Raw genomic sequence first — 20,510 nt, 5'->3', positions numbered from 1 at the left:
TAATCTTTACTTTGTATTTTTCCTTATTTTGGTCATGAGAGTGTACAAATATTTGATGGAAAATTAACCTTAAATTGAAACATAACAGCGTCTTTTGTATTGTGTTTTTTAAGTGACACACGGGTATTTCCCATTATATTGTGCGTTAATAAACTGATTTCTCGCACTCTCAGGTTTCACCTGAACTAATCTTTGGAAATGACATTGGTTGAGTTGCTGCTAATTTTGAACGGGTGTCCCCAGCTAGGGACAACCAATCACCGAGTGATTTTTGTCGAAAACTTCATGTGATGGGGAAGGCTAGCCTCGTTATCCACTCTGCTTGATTTTGACGTCGACAGACCATATGGGTTTGCACACTTCTACAAGACTACCCACAATCCTCAGGCACGGGTGAATCTCCCGACTCGTTGCACGAGAAAATGGCAGCCCCGCTGCGGCTTGGCTATTTTGAGAAGATAGAACCCTGTAGTTCAGAGACTGGTAACTTTTTTGTCGGCTTTGTTCCTCTGTTTTGGTCTGCTTTACGTCCAACAGCGTTGAAAATAACTTCAATGACAGTTATTTGTAACTGATAGTGATACCAACCGCTACATCACACCATTTTGGCGATTGACACACACATATATATATATATATGATCACACGCTGATGAGTGACAGGTAGTCATGATCAGGGACCAATTGCTCATCTTTCATACAAGTCAGAATTAAAAACTTCATGACGTTCAGTTATTTGTCGTACTTCAAAAGTTCAGTTTGTGATTAAAGTCTGTAATAGCTTGTCTTACATTGAACGTCTGAAAAGGTGTCAGCGACTAACAGTGGACAGCAATCTCAGATTTACAGCCACCTAGCTATAGGCAGTTATAAAGACTGGGGTGATCCTATTGTTAGTCAGTGAGCTCCTTAATTCTCATATGTTCATTGTGAAAAGCTGCCTCATCAGTGAATAGGCGTCACTTTACCATGTGACACCACCCTCAAGTTTAAATTCCCAACCCATGTGCCTATACTAGTACAGGGTTCGAGCAAAATCAGCATATACATATTTATCTTTATCCTGACAAAGAAAGAATTCAGTCTAGCTCAAACAGCTACATTAATGTGCTAACGTACAGAGTTTTTGGACTGGATTAATAGAATAGTCTGCATGAGTACTCTGACTATTTGAGACCTCAGTTTTACTTGTACCAACATGATTTATTTCCAGTGATCAGTGACATGTCAAAGGTCAGTGGATTAGTGTTTAGACCCTTAGTGGTCATAAAACTGATGGATGGCGATTAGCATTAATCATCCATCAGTGATGAACAACAACTTCATTTTTCAGAAGGAGAGCATTTACCAGAGCCAAGGAGCGGCCACAGACTGGTAGTGGATGACAGCAATCTTTACAGTATTGGAGGTTACAATCCACTGTTTTGGGCGGTAGAAAATACAGAGGACACCTATTACCCATTATTTAGGGAGGTTAGCAGTCATGCTTTATAGGCATCTCTGTGAGATGGTTCTCTCATGGAAAAATTGTTAAAGGGCTAATTCAGTACCAAGAGAAACCAGGCAGAAATTACAATGATATGAAGGGTACCTTTGGAACAGAGCTAATGCCACAGTTCAAAAAAATTTAAGCTCTATTTAACCCCTGTAAATGAAAAGTCCTCCAGAACAAAACCTTCGTCAGTTTCCATAAAATTTTCCTGTTGTGACGTGATAATATTACTTATGTGATGATGAATTAGGCAGATATGATATCGACTAAGGCAGTTATGCTTTACTGACATCATGCGCATTTGAAAGTATGTTGTCATTTGTGCGATGGGTGAGGCCAAGTGTTCCTGCATGACGTCACACCAGGCAAAATTGTAAATGATAGAAAAATTTTGTATCTGTATTATTCTCCAAAGCTACCAACGGGGGTTTTAATACATGCGACTTTTTGAAGATTTAGTCAAGCAATTTAGACCATCTTGATTTGAATCATTTATCCCTGCCTTCAAGACATACCAGCCTTGACACTGAAATAGCTCTTTAAGTACAATGAAAAAACCCAAGTATACATACATGCATTATGGTATGAAGTAGCATGATATAAATGTACTTCAGTGAATAAGGTTCCTGTATCTTTAACAATGAAGCACATGAGTTGCAAATTCCCTGTGTAGATACGTGGCTCTCACAGACTGTAGAGGCCTTGTTGACAACAGGTGGTGGAAGGTGCTTGTGTAGATTTATTTGCCCAGACGTCTTTATATGTTCATGGAATAAAGACCTCTACTTAATTCTTTTGTTAATGTGGTTTCGTTAAAGTCTGTGTATCACAAATGTGAAAGTATGTCCGTAACTTCACACAGGTCGGTGGTTTACCCCAGTTGCGTCTTCCACCCATTAAACGACTGCCATCATACAAGTGAATTATTCTGTGTAATGGTGACAATAACCAGTGTCTAAGCCATGTTTGCTGTTCATGCTCACTTGTTTTTTCATTTTAGTTATGGAGATTTAACTTTGCCACTCGAAGATGGGTAAAAGAAAAGTGTGAGGGCAACATGCCTTGTGATTTGGCATCACATTCAGGTGCAATTTCATTTGATTATAAGTAAATCCCAGTTGTCACTGGCCTAATATTGCGCTCTTAAAAGTGCATTTTTAAAGGCAAATGAAGTAATCAAATATTACCTTTGGCGATAAAACTTATACTTTTTCAGTATGATATCCTCTTTGGTTCCATGCCAACTTCAAAACACCTTTCTAAGAGCTCTCTGAATCCAGTAAACTGTTCAACATACTTGATGGCAAAATTTTGATTCATTTACCTATGTACTATTTTACAGGTATTTTCAGTAGTAGAAAAGGGTAAAAACATTGCTGAAAAATTATGTGAAGTTATTTGTGATTTACTGTAAATTTCAAAATATTCTACTGTATTTTAAAAATTAGTACAACATGGTTATTAGTTGTTACAGTCCATGAATTTAATGGGTGATTTACCCTAATTTCATTGTTTTCTTTGCCGACAGCAATCCTGGTGGGACGTAAAATCTTGGTGTTTGGAGGAACAGGTGTCCCGTTTGGGGAGAAGAGTAGTAATGATTTGCATGAATATTGCTTGGATACCAAGCATTGCGATCCATTGAGTGCATTGGGGACCTTCCACAGAAGAAGTATGGTCATGTATGTTAACATCATACAAACATGTTAAAGTATGCCTTCAATAAAATAACTCCAAGGTTGGTCATGCCTTGACTTTATCATAAAGAGTGATCTGATATGGGAATCACAAGCTTTGACATGAAATCATCATGACGACGTTCCTACATGTATGTGCAGTGACATAAATTTGCGCCAAGGGAGTACTACCCTAATTTATAACCTTTTCACATATGAAAGAAAAACTTTCAGTGCAATTTATGCACATTTTGATTTTGATTTTGGACACATTGGGTGGATTGACCAATTTCAGGACTTCACAAATCATACAATTTTATTAGTTTACAAATAATAATGCCTTAACAATATGCTTGAATAAACACCTTGCAAACATGTAAAAAGGTTGAAGAATTGCAATAATGAGTGTATTTTAACTTGGGCGGGTATATGCAATAATTAGTGTTATCAATGAATTCATTACTTTTATTTCCTGAAAATGTTTAGTATAGAGGATTTGTTGGTAATTCAGTGTAGCTAATTTTCAATGTGGTAGATAACCACTCATGGTTAAATCTGATTTGCCCTCCTTGCTGTAAAGTGACAATGTCAAGGCACACATGCTTATGATAGCTGAGAAGTACACATTATTTTCATTACTAAACCCAAAATTCAGTTGTATGTGATCTCAAATTTTGTGTTTCAGGGCGAGCCAACTGTAAAAAATCCAAAATTGGAATAAAATAAAATTGCAAATCCACTTTTTTTATGTCCGATCTCCATATTTTTATGATTTTTTTTGAACGCTTACCATTAGACGGAGTGTATTATGTTACGGAAATTGTATCTGTCTGCCCAAACTAGTATATCTCCAATTGTTTTCTAATGAAAACTTACTGAGCTCTACAACAGATTTCACATTAATTGCAGGCAATGGTGCTCCATGGGAACTTTTTGTATATTGTTGGTGGGACAACTGGCTATGTATACAACGCATCTGTTCACATATTAGATCTTGATACCTGTGTGTGGCGAAGTCCTGACCTAGAGAAAGTGCCGAAAGGAAGGTAAGCCATGTACATTATAAAGGAATAGATTGCATTATATTTTCATCATTATGTTTTGACTGTAATGGTTAGCTTGGCGTATTCAGTAGTGTATTCAGATATAATGTAAAATACTATTCATGATGAGGACGATGAAAACAAAGATACGTATATTGTTGAAGAAATGTCAATTTAAACACCCATAAAAGCTTTCCTTGGGGTTTGTTATAAAATATCTGATTACGGTACAGTTGTTTCGATTCAAGTTTATGCCATTTTTCATAAAGAGACTGAAACTTGAGGCTTAACTTTCCATGAACATTTTATGCAGGTATTGAGACAGTTTTCATCTGGGGCAAAAATTCTGAATATGGGGAATGATGCAGATTAGCTACACCAGCCTGGCCATTCCCAGCTTTCCACCTGGCTGAGTCCAGTACAGGTGGCTTCAGGACATTAGACCACCCTGTGGGTTGCCACAGATGGTTGTCACTTTTGGGGGGTAGACTTCAAGCATATATTTCTTTGATTTTTGGATTCCTTGCTCTCATTGTCCTTGGAGCCTTGATGACATTAAGGGAATGTCAGTGCTCTGTTGGGTGTTTAGCTTGTGTTAAAGACAACTTGTATGGCATCAGGATGGCGTGCCTATAAGGAAGGAGAAAATCTCCACCTTAATGTTTTGTTAAAGTGAACATAAAGTCAGCCACTAAAGGTGAATTAATTAATATATTATACAAGAAATGTTCTAAAAAATTTTTTTTTTTAAATTCTACACTGCTTATCAACAAAATAAATAGCAAAAAATCGTCAATGCCTAGCCACTCATTTGGTCATGCCATTTTGCCATGTTATAGCTATCTAGAGTGACGTCACAAAACCTAGGATCTCTCCTGTACCATAGGTATTAAACAATGTAACAGTGAGAAAATACAAACAAAAATGCCTGATATCCAACCAAAGAGTATCAGCTCTGTTCTGTGTTCAAAGGGGTGATGTTTCTTTTAGTTTGGCACTCGGTCAGGGCGATATTTTTGGACACAAGCGTCATGTTTTAGCTATCCTGTTCATCATCATCCTGCATGAGTGTAAGCATTTGGCTGACTTCAGGAAATTTACCGAACATAGCAAGACCTTCTAATTGAAAATTGACTCTTTCATTCAGATTTTGGGAAAGTAAAAATGCAAAGTCACAATATTTTTCTTAAAGCAATGACTCTCCAAAGGTGGTTTTCTTGCCAGCTTACCCTGACAAGTTACTGCAGTATCCTGCCCAACATTTACACATTGTAACACGGCAGCCATTCTCAGTTCCCTGCTCTTAAATCTGTGGTCAGTTCAACACTTTAACTAGCTACAGAGTCCAATTTATTGCATGGATATCTGTCTATCCACTATAAGAAACCAGAGTGACAATTGAGAATTAATAGGTTTTTTGACGTGATGGCCAATGATCACATGATGCTTTCGTTGCTATTGATTGGCCAAGTTCATATTATAAAGGGCTTCTTCAACATGACTACTCGGAGTGAATTGTTTGTCAGTGCCATATCCCCATTGCTGAATTTCATCTTCTCAGGTTTCAAAACTTAATAGAAATTTTTACATATTTTTCTGTGATAACTGTGTCCTAAATAATTTTTCCTATGTATATATAGTGACAGACTTTATGTTCACTTTAAGGGTCAGCCCTAGAATTCCTGTTGTTGAATGCAGGGTATACAATATTACCTCCAGGCACTGAAGATGTAGATCTTCCAATTTATTATTTGACTAGGTTGTGCATTTCAGCCTAATATGTGGGCATAACAGTGTTTAGTGAATAGTTACTGGTTTTCCAAAAATTCTATAGATTTAAAGATACCAACAAAACCAGTAGCCTTAAAGAAAAAGACCTCTGAAAATCGAAGTAGGCATCACAAAATAGAGCACTTAAAAGTATGCATAAATATACATATTTTTTTTTTTAATTTTTGTGAAAAGATTTATGGACGTTCAAACATTTGAATTTTGAGGTGGGCTTTAAGGGCCATACCATCAGAGTTTAGGAACTCTGACGTCACAGGAAGGTTTTTATACTCTAATCACGACACTGAATGCTGGAATAACTCTTTTTACCCATGAGTAAAGGATTACTTAAATAATGTTCCCAAAAATTTCTGCCTTCTAGTAAACATCAGGATAAAAAGGTGATGTGACGTCAGTTCCAAGATACCACCAATATGGCTCATATAGCTGGCCATAGTATTCAAATATTTGAATGCCTTTCACTACTCTTAAAAACAATCTGAAAAAATAAATGAATGTATTTTTATGCATAATTTTCAGTTGTCTGTATAATTAACCTTACTTCATATTTATCTTTCTTTGTTTTGAGAGTCAACATTTTGGCAGTGATGAGGCTATATCACTTCGGAATCAATTGCTAAATGTTTCCTTCTTTCAGATACAGACATGAGGTGGTTTGTGATGGCAAGTACTTCTATATGCTCGGTGGGGGGACTGCTGTGACTGTTTCTGGATTCAGCGAGGTATAGTGACTTGTCATTTATGAGGCTTTTGTCTCATTATTTTGGGGGTACCAGATGGTATTCTTATCCACCAAGCTGCATGGACTTATCAAAAAGGAAGCAAGTTTAGAGTTTTTGCTTCTCTTGCAAAAGTATAGTTCTATCAGTACTGCTTTTCCCAAGGATTATTGTTGGCCTGCCTAAAAAGCTTGTCCACTTTTCATACTGGGTGAATGTGTAAGTTGTGTAGACAGCACAGATAATGTTCCGACTTTTGGCTTATGAGAATTTGTTGTCATAAGTTGTATTAGGAAGTCAGTGGAGATTATTTTCTTTGCCTCTATCAGAGTACTAAATCAACAAATTAGTGTAATTATTCACTGTATAAATGATAGTATAGCACAGGATGTTGGAAAATCTAAAAGACAAACAAAACCATGCCAAACAACAAGTGCAGCCAAGCCTCTGTCTAAATTGATATGATGAAATTAAATCCCAGTTTGTTTGGGTAGATACAGAAAAACCTTTTAATTTTATTTTTTCTTTTTTTCAAGATACCTGTATTTGACCTGAAGGAAGAGAAGTGGAAGATCATTCGAGCTCAACCTGATCCTCAGCACGGTAGTTAAATGTTTACCTTTCTCTACGTTTTATTAACATGACACTTCATCATGTCCTGGTAGATATTTTCTTTTGTATGGTGATGAGCTACATGCTAAACTACATGTAACCCAGGTTCTTCACAATTTGGTGCAGTTGGTACAAGGGGGGTTATACACTGTCACCAGATGATGAAAGTCAGTCACCCTTAGCCATCAATTCATTTCAACTCTTTCGGATACCTAAAAAGCCAAGATTAAAACAAACTGTATTTTTCCCATTTCAAACATCATAAAATTTGACTTCTACAAGGCTAAGTGTTAACACATCAGGGTAAAATGGTTCTCAACACAATTTCAGGCTTAGAATAATCTTGTGTCTTTTATGGTAACATTTTAAAGTAAACACAATGACCAGTCACCATTAATCCATATTAAAGGCTAGCCAGCCAACAAATGCAAATTATGTCCTTAAACTTTTATTAATAAAAAATACAAAGGATTAAACCAATAAAAACAACTAACAATTATTATTATTATTGAAAAAAAATCTTCAGAAATCAATGTGTTCCCAGTTTAACACACTTTACTACTACTTGCACTATAAATCAGCCATGAGCACAGTCTGTGTAATTCTTTCCATTCAAATGTTGCATTTATGCATTAATCCTATTTAATAAGGAACACAAAATGAACGCGTTAAAAAAATGAACAATAGTTAAGCACACTATAGTATAACTCTGCTTTTAAGTTTCATTGGTATGGAGACAGTCTCATTAAAAAAATACTCCGACAACTGTTACAACAATGTAGTTCTCAGAATTTCATGTAAAGATTTGCATGTACTACATTTAGGTCTGGATCATTTCAAATCTATCTATATTACAGTATGTAATATCCTGTCCATATGCGTCAGGCATTATTTAAGGTGTATTTACTAAACACATCATGTTTATCCTTCAATGAATGCTTAGTGACACGATCAGAGAATGTTATCTAGCTATGGGCTTTTAGGAAATATACAGGAATTTACTACTGGTTTATGAAAACATTGAAGTATTGTACAAATGTAACGGTGCATTCAGGTTAGACATTAGCAGCATGTTGACGATCTATACAACATTGGTTCTATAATTTTATGCACCTCTTGTGACAGAAAATGGACGGAAAAAAGCCATCATTAAATGTCCTGTTTTGTCAGCCAGCAGGCTGCACGATATTCCATTGGGAAAGGTTCAGAAAGGCTATTCTTATATTAGGACTCATTTTAAACTGCATGTTAAAAAAATAAAAACATTTTATGAATCCTTAAAGTCCATAGTCATCACTGCTTGTATATGTACCCATTGGCTAGAACGAGATACACACCAAAGATAAAACAGATTATTTGTATTTTGCAGGCTTTCCTGCTCCTAGACGATGTCATGGATGTGTGCAATATAGTAATGGTGAGGATTGTTCATGCTTGGTAGTCTCCTTACAGGCGTAGTGTGGATCTACACTGGTGGGGGGGTGGTATGCGGATTTGACAAGAGCAGAGTGACTATCACAATCCATTAGGCGAGGGTCCAGAGGCCGCCTAGTCCCCGGAAGCTCCGGGATATTACATTGCCGGAGAGAGACTCTGAGTGATTTTGAAGTGTTTCGAATGCAGATTTGGCCAATGTGTACACATTCATTTTCACATTCAGCTTAGGTGGGGTTGAAAACAGGCTGTCCCTGAATATATAGTATTTATTGTCATGGGTTCCAGAGTTACAAACAGTACAAGTAAAATTGCGGCAGCTGCCTTGTCCACCAGACAGAAATGGCTAATGCTGCCTGCGCGGTACGATTCAAGAGAGGGAGTTCTGTGAAACACGCCATCTTCAACTGGATGGCTAACAATGGCTACATAACACGGAATGTTTTGGAATGGTTCACATAACAGAACATGTCTAAATAGGCCTATATACTAGTAAATTGGTAAGAAATTGAAGTATTATTCTATATAGGCTACAGCAAATATCTGTGGAATGAATGTTAATAGCTAGGTAAGAAATATAGGCAAAAATATTTTTGGCGTTGACTTGAGCAGAACATGTTTGCCTCGAAGCGGGGTATCCATTTCATTACCAAATAAATTTTATCCTTCTGTCTGTATTTCTAGAAAAAAGTAACTCATGATGTATTTTGTCAAATTATTGGTATTCTCCGCAGAGGCCAGTAGCTAAACAAGCACTGGTTCAACTGGACTATTATCTATGAATATTTAATTCAGTTACCAGTGACTGTTCTTACATAAATAATCAATTTAACTAATCATCTAGAAATATAACTTCTACTAGATGCTGCATATTTAGATCAAAATAGCCTACACAGAGAACAGTTTGATAAAGATTTCTCATCTTCAACAAAAGGATCATGTTACATCAAGGTGGGCTGTTAAATCGCTGAAGGCACTAATCCTGTTGTGAAGTGAAATGTTGTACACTGAAATTTTCACTCCTCTTAAGGCTTTTCACCATCCTGTCTATGACTTTTGTTTTGTTCCTAGTGGCATACATTATTGGTGGACTAAATGAAGGCTCTATTTTGGGAGACCTGTGGGGTTTTTGTCTCAAACGACTCAAATGGTTCAAACATCCTGCCTCCATGCCCTGCCCTGCATATTTTCACTCAGTTGGAGTTTCAAAGGTAGGTCACAGCCCATTTCAGTCACATCAGCACTTCATGCAGGCTCTTACAAAATTCAAGAGTTTTTGATAGTTTACCAACACCATGCTAAAAATTGTTATTTGGACTTGTCTTGTTTGAAGATAACAGTTTGGAAAGTACAAGCTCAGTGTACTGTGACTAGTGTCTTCAGAATTATGAACAAGGAGGGAGAATGCTACTCGAATTCCTACACTGTTTTGTGGATGAAAGAGCAACTTTCAGTGCAATTTATACACCTTTGTAATGTGATTTTGAGGACAAAACTACATTTGTTCACTTGGCCAATTTCAGGGCTTCACAAAAATTATTCTTTTGAGTCTACACAAAACAATGCTGTAAGAATATGCTTATATAAACACCTTGAAAACATGTGAAAAGGTTGAAGAATATACAGTAAATGTTATCACCATGTGAGTCACTATTGTGCAATGGTGAAAATATTACTTCAAGTAATGTTGGATTAGAAGAAAGCCAATGAAATAAATAATTCACTGGATAAAGATATAATGAAGGAAGATCTTCAAAATGGGTTAAATTTTAGGTCACGTGCACATTGCTGAAAACCATTTGTCTTGGTATTTGTTATAAACTTTAAACTTAAATGTGCTACATGCCCTCTCTCTCAGTCAGAACAGTAACTCATATTGCATGAAAAATGGGTGTTACATTAAAGCAGGTCTGTCACATCTTCTGTCATGTGTGTGATTGCTGTGTTGGGCTAATGGTAATTAGCTAATGGTACTTGTTACTAGATTGCTTGGTGTTCAGCACTGAGAGTTTTGTAGAAGTGTTGGGCTAATGGTAAGAGGGTCTGCCAGGAAAAGTTAGCAGTCTCGGGATCAATCCAGGTCGTGTCATACCAAAGACTTCGAAAATGGTACTTGTTACTAGATTGCTTGGTGTTCAGCACTGAGAGTTTTATAGAAGTGTTGGGCTAATGGTAAGAGGGTCTACCAGGAAAAGTTGGAAGTCTCGGGATCCACCCGGGTCGTATCATACCAAAGACTTTGAAAATGGTACTTGTTACTAGATTGCTTGGTGTTCAGCACTGAGTTTTATAGAAGTGTTGGGCTAATGGTAAGAGGGTCTGCCAGGAAAAGTTGGAAGTCTCGGGATCAATCCGGGCCGTGTCATACCAAAGACTTTGAAACTGGTACTTGTTACTAGATTGCTTGGTGTTCAGCACTGAGAGTTTTATAGAAGTGTTGGGCTAATGGTAAGAGGGTCTGCCAGGAAAAGTTGGAAGTCTCGGGATCAATCCGGGTCGTGTCATACCAAAGACTTTGAAACTGGTACTTGTTACTAGATTGCTTGGTGTTCAGCACTGAGAGTTTTATAGAAGTGTTGGGCTAATGGTAAGAGGGTCTGCCAGGAAAAGTTGGAAGTCTCGGGATCCACCCGGGTCGTGTCATACCAAAGACTTCGAAAATGGTACTTGTTACTGGTTTGCTTGGTGTTCAGCACTGAGAGTTTTATAGAAGTGTTGGGCTAATGGTAAGAGGGTCTACCAGGAAAAGTTGGAAGTCTCGGGATCCACCCGGGTCGTGTCATACCAAAGACTTTGAAAATGGTACTTGTTACTAGATTGCTTGGTGTTCAGCACTGAGAGTTTTATAGAAGTGTTGGGCTAATGGTAAGAGGGTCTGCCAGGAAAAGTTGGAAGTCTCGGGATCAATCCGGGCCGTGTCATACCAAAGATTTTGAAACTGGTACTTGTTACTAGATTGCTTGGTGTTCAGCACTGAGAGTTTTATAGAAGTGTTGGGCTAATGGTAAGAGGGTCTGCCAGGTAAAGTTGGAAGTCTCGGGATCCACCCGGGTCGTGTCATACTAAAGACTTCGAAAATGGTACTTGTTACTGGTTTGCTTGGTGTTCAGCACTGAGAGTTTTATAGAAGGTTATGAACAAGATTATTTGCCCCAGTGTCAGTGTAATATGAAAATATGGGATGTCATTTGGCATGATACCTCAGTGACTGCAGCACTTTGGTGGCATGGACTCGTTTTGCAACAAGAAGACGCAGTATATGTACATACACACACCTAATGACTCCTTGTTGTGATATCACTGAAAACCCCTTAAGTACAACGTAAAACCCCAATCATACATACATACATATTGATCATGTGTGCTATGCCTTTCTGTTTTATATATGTATATATTTTAACTTTTGCAGGAGGGATGCCTAACGGTGTTTGGTGGAGTGATTTGCATTGACAATGAACGCTCAAACGAAATTTTCCAAATATGGCTTGACGTACCTTCGTTGAAGGAGATGTGTTGGCAGACAATTTGTAGATCTACATCTCTTATTCAACATTTTTCACGGAAAGAGTTGTATGGACTAGGAGTCCCATCAGAATTTCTTGACAGAATTTCTTAGCATAGTTTATTAACATTAATAGTCAAACTCACATGTTTGCCTTGTGTTATTCTGTTCCACTTTATGCTGTGATGTAAAGCCTTGATGATTTGGTGATTGTTCACAGTTCTTTAACAGGACAGCATCTGAAAGCAAGTTTAGGAGATTTACCAGGTTAATTTATTGAAATTAAGCTGCCGTGGTTATGCCTTTTATTCCTTTAAAATATGATTTGTATTTGAATGGCACAAATGATGTTATTGTAAGATTCATCCTTGTTTTTCCAGATGTGAAATTGTGGGGGAAAAAACACACAATTTTTACTTTAAAGTGGTTTTACCACACTTTTAAATTGAGTGGGGAGTAAAATAATGAATAATTCATTGCCAGTTTGTGTGGAACAACATTATCTCACCATTTGTTCTATGGAATTTAACATAAGACTGAACTATTACTTGTACATTCATCTCAGAATTTGCTCAAGTAGGCAAAGTGTGCCTTTTAGCTCGTATGTAAAAAAAACACAGTGAGAGGTTATGTCATACCCCATTGGTGTCCTGAGACTGTTAAATTACTTTAACCGAATTATCCATGTATTACCTATACACAATTCGGCCACTTGTAACACGCTTCTGCCCTTACTAAATAGAGCCCAATTTACAACATTCAAGACTTGGTTACCCCTATGTAGTATAATCCATGTGTTAAGGTAAATGTTCAGGGTGTTTTCTCACAAAGTACCGGGGGTTATTTAGTAATGATTCATTCAGAATGTATTGCGTGCATTCATCTCAGATTTTTCATACATGTGAAGCCTAATAACATGATGTTCTATCATTTATACTCTCCATGTATGAGTCTTATGTGTATTAGAATCCAGTTGTTGATGTAATTGTTAAAGGTGATATCTCAAAAATGTATTGAACTGAAGTACTACAGATGAGCTCTTTGGTAGCCTTATTAAAATACTCCCATAAAGCACGTCATAATATATGTACATATACTGGCTAATGTAAAAAATTTCAGACGACCTTGTCATGCAATCACATTTACATTCTAGTCATGAGAAAATAGTTGAAACCTGAGGGTATTGAAATAAGGTATTGTGCAATATATTATTTGTCTATAATTCTTTGGTACATGAAATATGCAACATTGTAAATACAGCTGAGGTTCATCAAAACTTTGAAACCATAAAAACTTGACCCACATGTTTATAAACTGATCCTAATTGGACAATATTTATACTAAAACATGTATATTAATAAAATGCATGCACTGGGTAGAAAACACAATTTGTCTTCCTACACTATGTGCCAATTTTGAAAGACATGAAGCCATTTGTGTTTTATCCTTTCAGTTTCATGCATAAAAACAGTAATGCAAGTAGTTATGATATGGATTTTTGTTTGTATATTTTATTAGTTTCATCTTTTTATTTCTTTTCTTAAATTTCAGTTTTTCATGTGGATCTTGTTTCATTCCACCTGTACTGAGATTTATAGTTTAGAATGTTTTAATACATGTAGTTCAGCCCCTGTCTGTGTCAGACTGTTTGACATTGTTGAATTATGAATATGCCTCTATCTTATGCTAGAAAGCACAGGGTTGTGCTCTTACAGCTGACATAGTCATCTGATATCGCTATCAATACTGACGTTTTGTTAGCTGTATCTGAAGAAACACTTGCCAGTATTTGAATTCTTACTTTGTGTATTAGGAAATTATTTCACTCTCAGAAATTAAATGTTTGAACGACTATTTTGGTTTGTGCGAAGTTTTGAACTCTCCAAATTTCTTGGCTACAGTACACATGGAATTTTATTGATCTCCACTTTGATTACTTTTAAAAGTAAAAAAAAAAAAACCCAGTTTAAACCATTTCTTTTTATCGTATCTTTTTTTCAGTGTAATGTTTTCCACGAAAACTATCAAAAAGTGTTTCGAAATATTTTTTATATGTGCACGTTGTACATGTTGTTCAGAATAAATTAAAGTTCTGTATTGATATAAAACCTAACTTGAGTTTTCCATATTTTCCTTCACCAGTAGTACGGTCACCTATGCAAATATGCCTTGTTATATGGTAAACAGGGGGGAAATAGTGGGGACACTCGTACTTGTATTCCACGCGCACGTGGTTACTGTTTTTGGCTAAATCACCTACAACCTGTGTCGTATGGGTTCTCTTTAATGCCTGAGAGTACCGACTCCGAAACAAAATATTAAATTTGTCCCATGACGTGCTCATAGAAAATGCCTCCAAACAAATGGTATTTATAGTCATTTAAAAGTATATACATGTATTACATTCCCCTTTTTCATCAAACGCTGTATATATGGACGCCTTAAACATGTAAGACTTAAATTCGACAAAACCTTGCGGAGCTCGATTACTTGTGACGTATCACGTGTATCGAGCGATGTTGGTGTTGTAAACCAGCTCAGACTTGCTAGCAGATATTCACATTTAAACGTTAACCACCCGAAATGGCAACCCAGACACCAGAAAATATGAAGCACCCGTATTACCCACTGGATTTGGAATTGCCCCATTATGTACCTAACGAAAACGATATATTTTTGGTTCCGATAACGTTTTTCGGCCTGGTGGTTGGCCTGGCGTTAGTGGTGTGGGTTTATTCAGGGAAGCAGACATGGAGGTTCTCTTTGGGAGATCGTGTGAAGGTTTGCTGGTTCACGATGTGCGCTGTCATTCACACGGTTCTGGAGGGCTATTTCAGTATTTATCATGCCACCATAGCCGGGAGACAATCCTACCTCGCTCAGATATGTACGTTGATGGTCACTTCTTCTAAACAAACATTATCACGAATTTTCTCTGTTGCTTAGTACACTCCGAAGTGTAGGCAGAGATAGAGACATTCAAAACTAATCATGAAATAAGCTTACGTTTTCTATTGCGGTATCTTTGTAAAAAGACACTCAAACAACTTGCGCTATTATGGACCCGGCTTGTTATTTTATACTTCTGACATTTATCAGTGTTTGCAGTCTTGAATGTCAGAATTTTAGCACACTCAGTGGATACATTACTGTAGCTCTATAGATAAGCAGTGGTGTTATGTTCAGCATTAGCATTAGAATTAGCGTTGACGGTGATATGTGTGTATAATCCGTTTGAACTTGCTATAACACTTTTTATTTTTATTTTTAAAAAACGTTCAGTCTCTTGGTTTAGCGATGTGGTCCTCTGCAGAAAACCAGAGTTACCGGTACCCTGTTACAACATTTTGGACAGTTTTTCTCCATCTAATATACACTGCCCAGCTTGACACAAGTTTCAAGCTACATGGTGCTAACTGCAGCTCTACTCTTCTTTCTCCCTTTTTATTGTACTTGAGAACTGTCAGCAACCTGCACTAGGATTCCTCCCACCAAATAAATCAAATAAAAGAATAAATCTTAGTTTTATATGTTGATAGATGTAGAGGTACAGGCATTAGCTCTCTGTCCATCAGTGTATAAAGAAAGAGCTGCAGTTCTGTATCTGTAAACATATGTGTTAAAACATTTTGATTAATATAATGTAGATGAGATCTAATTCCATCATTTAATGTTTGTTGTATTTCTGTTCCAGGGAAAGAGTATGGTAAAGGTGACAGCAGGTATATGAGGTAAGATGATCACTTGACTTTGATAACTCTTCCCAAAATGTGAATCCTGCATCTTGGTTCATTTTGTTGGCCATTTAAAGCTGTGTCACACTGTGTGATTTGTTGAATTGGCTCATCAAATTGTACTATTCAGATGAAAATAGGACAAACTCCATTTCCTATGTCTTATAGACTTTCAGAAATCGCACCATGTGAAAGCAGCTTTTGAAATTTTACCTATTTTCAAACTACTCATCAAATTTGACAAGTCCATTAAATGTGTCTTGTTATAAGTGATCTGGTCTGGTCTGTAACTTACTGAGTTGTCATTTTTGTTTGCAGCTCTGACAATTTTACTGTGTGCATGGAGAGTATAACAGCAGTGATCGATGGACCACTGTGCTTCCTGACTATCATTGCTTTCTTCAGAAGAAGCTCTTATCGTTACCCATTGCAGCTAATAGTGTCCATATGTCAACTGTACGGATGCATCCTCTACTTCATGACTGAGGTTAGAGATGACTTCAGCCACAGTGAAAAATGGAGTCTACAGTATTTTTGGTTTTATTTTGTGTTCATGAATATGTTGTGGATAGTGATCCCGCTGTATCTTGTGTTTCAAGCTGTGGCTGAAATAAGTAAAGTCCAGGAGGCCAATGACAAACATTCTTCTAATGCTCAGGGATACAAGAAACATTGCTGAAAGGACCATAAAGTCATGGAAACTAAGAGGAATAATAATATTATAAACACTTGTATATATGGTGGCTGTTATACATGTTGTCAAGAAATGTCAAAATTTTGGTACTTAAATAATCTCATATTACTCCTTGCTGGATGAAAATGTATCTTAAACTACATAAAGGGTACAAGCAACTTCTTTTATTCCACTTTATTGTGTGATAAATCAGTAGCAATGTAGCCTACATTTGAAAAGGTAAAAACATTCAAAGTTAACATTTTTGAATTCAAAATATCTGAAGATCGATGGTTTGATGACTGTGTTTTGAATATGTAATTCTTATTGAGTGCATTACTTCTTAATTTAATATTTTGTAAAATTAACATATACATATTTAATATTCCTCTGTTCTTGTCTTGTATAAAATTCTGAAAGTTTTAATACTGATACAACATGCCTCAATTTTATTTTTATTCAATTTTAGCCAGATGAGTCTTTAAAACTTTATTTTAAAAATGCATTTATCATGTGTGGGAGTCAATCAAAAAAGATATATTTGTACGCGCGTAAGGTATGATTTTACACGTTCCATACCGGCATGAAAACAGGAAAAATCACTTTTTTTTTACGATGACATAGCCTAAATTTTAATAGCTATGAAGTTAGTTAAGCAAAAACTAAACTTTTAAGGAGCAGACAGATGCATTTAATTTGTATTTAAATGTAGTAAAATATGCTTTAAGAAACAGTTTTAAATTTATATTTAGCTTATAGACACAGATATTGAAATATTTTGCTGGTGTTTTACATAAAGAAGATTTCAGCACCAATTTTATGCTGGTTTTAATGATGTGTAATTTTTGTATTTTTTTCTTTTATTTTATTTTTTCATTTCACTGTATTATATGTGTGATTGTGTGCGTGGTTTGCAATTTTAAGTTTTTAATTGACTGGTTGTAAACTCTGCTTATCTGAAAGAGATTTGTGTCATTATAGTGTAAGAATCATGTTGCATGAGATATGATACAGTTGTGATAGGCAGATTTGCCAACATCCATGCGTATTTCCCCACCTCTTTAGACACTTATGTGTTTAACACTTATATTTTTGGTTAGATATGGGTTTAGACTTAACATCATATTTTACTCGGTGATTCATAACTGTAGGACCAGATGATTTTTAATCTCACTTGATTCCACGGGAGTATACAGTGGACGATCAAATTATTTTAAAGCTGTCACACATCAATCACCCAGAATATTTTTCAATACTTCTTATCTACTTCTTTATCTGTGATTACTTTTGAATAGTGCATGTTTATCACCAGTATTGTAAGCTTTTGATTCATACTTAATGATCTTAGTATACACCTTTACACAATCCCATGGCTCTTAGTTTGAAACAGAACCATAATTGGACGAGGGGCCTCCGTGGCTCAGTCGGTTAAAGCGCTAGCGCAGCGTAATGACCCAGGAGTCTCTCACCAATGCGGTCGCTCTGAGTTCAAGTCCAGCTCATGCTGGCGGCCGTACGTGAGAAGGCCTGGCAGCAACCTGCGGATGGTCGTGGGTTTCCCCCGGGCTCTGCCCGGTTTCCACCCACCATAATGCTGGCCGCCGTCGTATAAGTGAAATATTCTTGAGTACGGCGTAAAACAACAATCAATCAATCATAATTGGACGTGGAGCCAGTTAGCCTCGGGTCACTAGTATTAAGTCTGGGACTGTGGCAATGAGTTCTTTAAAAAAAATGAAAAAAAAAAAAAAAAAAAAGAAAATTCGAATGTAGAAGTAATGTTGTTTTCTGACTATTGTATTAACATGTAAAATTTTAAGGTGTATTGCGGTTTTTAGCAGATCTACACACACATACTCGTGTGGCATGATCATAAATTGTCTCCCTACAGATATTGTGCAATTCTCATACAAAGCAAGGCAAAAATGTATGTACAAGGAATAGTTATGTAAACCATGTGGATTGTCATGGGTTTTCCGTGGGCTCTGCTCAGTTTCCTCCCACCATAATGCTGGCATCAGTAAGTGAAAGTATAAGTGAAATATTTGTAAGTACGACATAATGCCACAGTCAAACACATAGTCATGTAGCTGAATACTCGTACATTAATATTAAAATGCCTTATACACTATGTGTTGATACAAACCAGTAGATGGTTTACCATATAAATTGATGGTTGAAGCCTTCATAAAGAAAATCTGTCCTTTATTTTTATAACAACACACAGCCTTCACGATGAAGGCAAACATATATATGTAATGTGTCTGAGTCTGATTAAAATCACACCTGATACTGACTTGTTTAGAAATAATAGGTGTATGTTTTTTGGCAGTCTTGAAAGGTTAGCTCTTGATATGCCCTTCGCAGTACAATGCTATGTTGTCATGTCGACGGTTATCTGGCAAGGGGATTATAACAGATGTTAGTTGTCAGCTGTAAATCTAGTTATATTTGAAATTTTACATTCTCACATCATTGGATGTCTGAAAAATATCTAGATGAGACTGATTTTAATGGTGGTATGTGTGTCTGTGATATGTATTCTACTATTGTATTTGAAAGAAAGAGTAAAGGCTATTCGCTGATTCACTATGCCAATGTTTGTTTATCTCTAAGAAAAGGTCTTTTTGTGGGTACAGGTGTAAACAAAAGTTTAATGTCATGTGAATCATGGCCTAAAAATTGTTTTCTTCAATGAGCATCAGGCCTGTAGATATACATGTATGTACATTTAGGCCTACATATACAGTACATTCAGAGGTGACGGTTTCCTATTTAAGTGCATGGCTCTTCCTGGGATCGCCCAGTAACCTGACTAATATCCTTTACTGAAGACACCATGGAGCCGTTGAATATCGGTTAACTGATTTGTGGCCAGCGAAGATCGGTTGGTTTAACTTGCCAAAAGTCAGGGTTTACTGGGGTGAATCGCATTTTCTTCCATGCGGTAGAACCCTGATGTTGAAAAATGTATTAAAAGTTTACATGAACTGGGTATTAAGTTAGGCTTAAATCTTAAAGCGTATCATTATCCCCAGCTTAATTAAATTTATTTGTTTATTTGATTGGTGTTTTACGCCATACTCAAGAATATTTCACTTATACGACGGCGGTCAGCATTATGGTGAGAGGAAACCGATCAGAGCCTGGAGGAGCGTATGGCCACCCGCAGGTTGCTGAGAGACCTTCACATATACGGTCGGAGAGGAAGCCAGCATGAGCTGAACTTGAAGTCACATCGACCACACTGGCGAGAGGCTGCTGGCACGCTAACCACGGAGGCCCCCGTACTACTACTAATACACCTTTGAACAAATGAGCCCAAAACCGCAGAGATGGACTAGGCCTGATGTTCAAAACTACGGCTGGATGGGTATCTTGCAGACATGTTGTGTGAAATTTTATGTGTATTCGGCGTGTGATATTCTGCATCTCAGTTACACGATTGCAGGTGACAAACATGGTTGTACTTGTAAGTGCTCTATATGTGCAGAGGTACATACTCCTACCGGTATCTACAGGCCTATAATGGTAGCCTAGTAATTAAAGCGGATGAGGGGTTTTGTAATAATTTGAATCTGCAGTTGAATAGGTGACCAACATATAGAAGATCTCACACGCACGCGATTAGTCCCGTTTCCGGGAGGCAGTAGTGAGAGATAAATAGATGTGGTAAACACGGCCATATATAGACATAAATACCGGTTATGTAGTAGCTGGGATTGAGTGAGACGCCTAATACGTACTCATGGATATAGAATGCATAACCAACTAGGTGTAATCTGTACATGTAGGTGTCACAACTGGTGCTTTTATACCATACGATTATACCCAC

At 36.9% G+C, this 20,510-nt stretch overlaps 2 protein-coding genes across 2 annotated transcripts; both read left to right on the top strand.

Annotated features, from left to right (window-relative positions):
* The first annotated feature begins 397 nt into the window (after positions 1-397).
* LOC135470185 (kelch domain-containing protein 10-like) lies at positions 398-14,371 on the top strand. Its single transcript, XM_064748987.1, is given in 11 exon segments — positions 398-483; positions 1,333-1,472; positions 2,492-2,576; positions 3,020-3,115; positions 3,118-3,173; positions 4,077-4,213; positions 6,639-6,723; positions 7,257-7,323; positions 8,702-8,749; positions 9,838-9,977; positions 12,176-14,371. Coding segments are annotated over 11 exon segments (1,122 nt in total). The 5' UTR covers positions 398-422; the 3' UTR covers positions 12,383-14,371.
* A 450-nt stretch (positions 14,372-14,821) lies between these two features.
* Positions 14,822-19,244, top strand: LOC135471152 (3-beta-hydroxysteroid-Delta(8),Delta(7)-isomerase-like). The gene is made up of 3 exons (XM_064750240.1): positions 14,822-15,155; positions 15,963-15,999; positions 16,321-19,244. The coding sequence occupies exons 1-3, from the start codon at positions 14,852-14,854 to the stop codon at positions 16,679-16,681; spliced, it is 702 nt and encodes a 233-aa protein (XP_064606310.1). The 5' UTR covers positions 14,822-14,851; the 3' UTR covers positions 16,682-19,244.
* The last annotated feature ends 1,266 nt before the right edge of the window (positions 19,245-20,510 follow it).

This window comes from Liolophura sinensis, chromosome 7 (assembly GCF_032854445.1).
Source record: "Liolophura sinensis isolate JHLJ2023 chromosome 7, CUHK_Ljap_v2, whole genome shotgun sequence".
NCBI lineage: Eukaryota > Metazoa > Mollusca > Polyplacophora > Chitonida > Chitonidae > Liolophura > Liolophura sinensis.
Note: the sequence above shows the minus strand (reverse complement) of the source record. Positions and strands in the feature narration are given on the sequence as shown.

Coding starts and splice junctions, on each gene's coding strand:
- LOC135471152 (XM_064750240.1), top strand. CDS start 14,852: ATGGCAACCCAGACACCAGAAAATATGAAGCACCCGTATTACCCACTG. Junction 15,156..15,962: donor ATCCTACCTCGCTCAGATAT/GTACGTTGATGG, acceptor TTTCTGTTCCAG/GGAAAGAGTATGGTAAAGGT. Junction 16,000..16,320: donor GGTGACAGCAGGTATATGAG/GTAAGATGATCA, acceptor TTTTGTTTGCAG/CTCTGACAATTTTACTGTGT.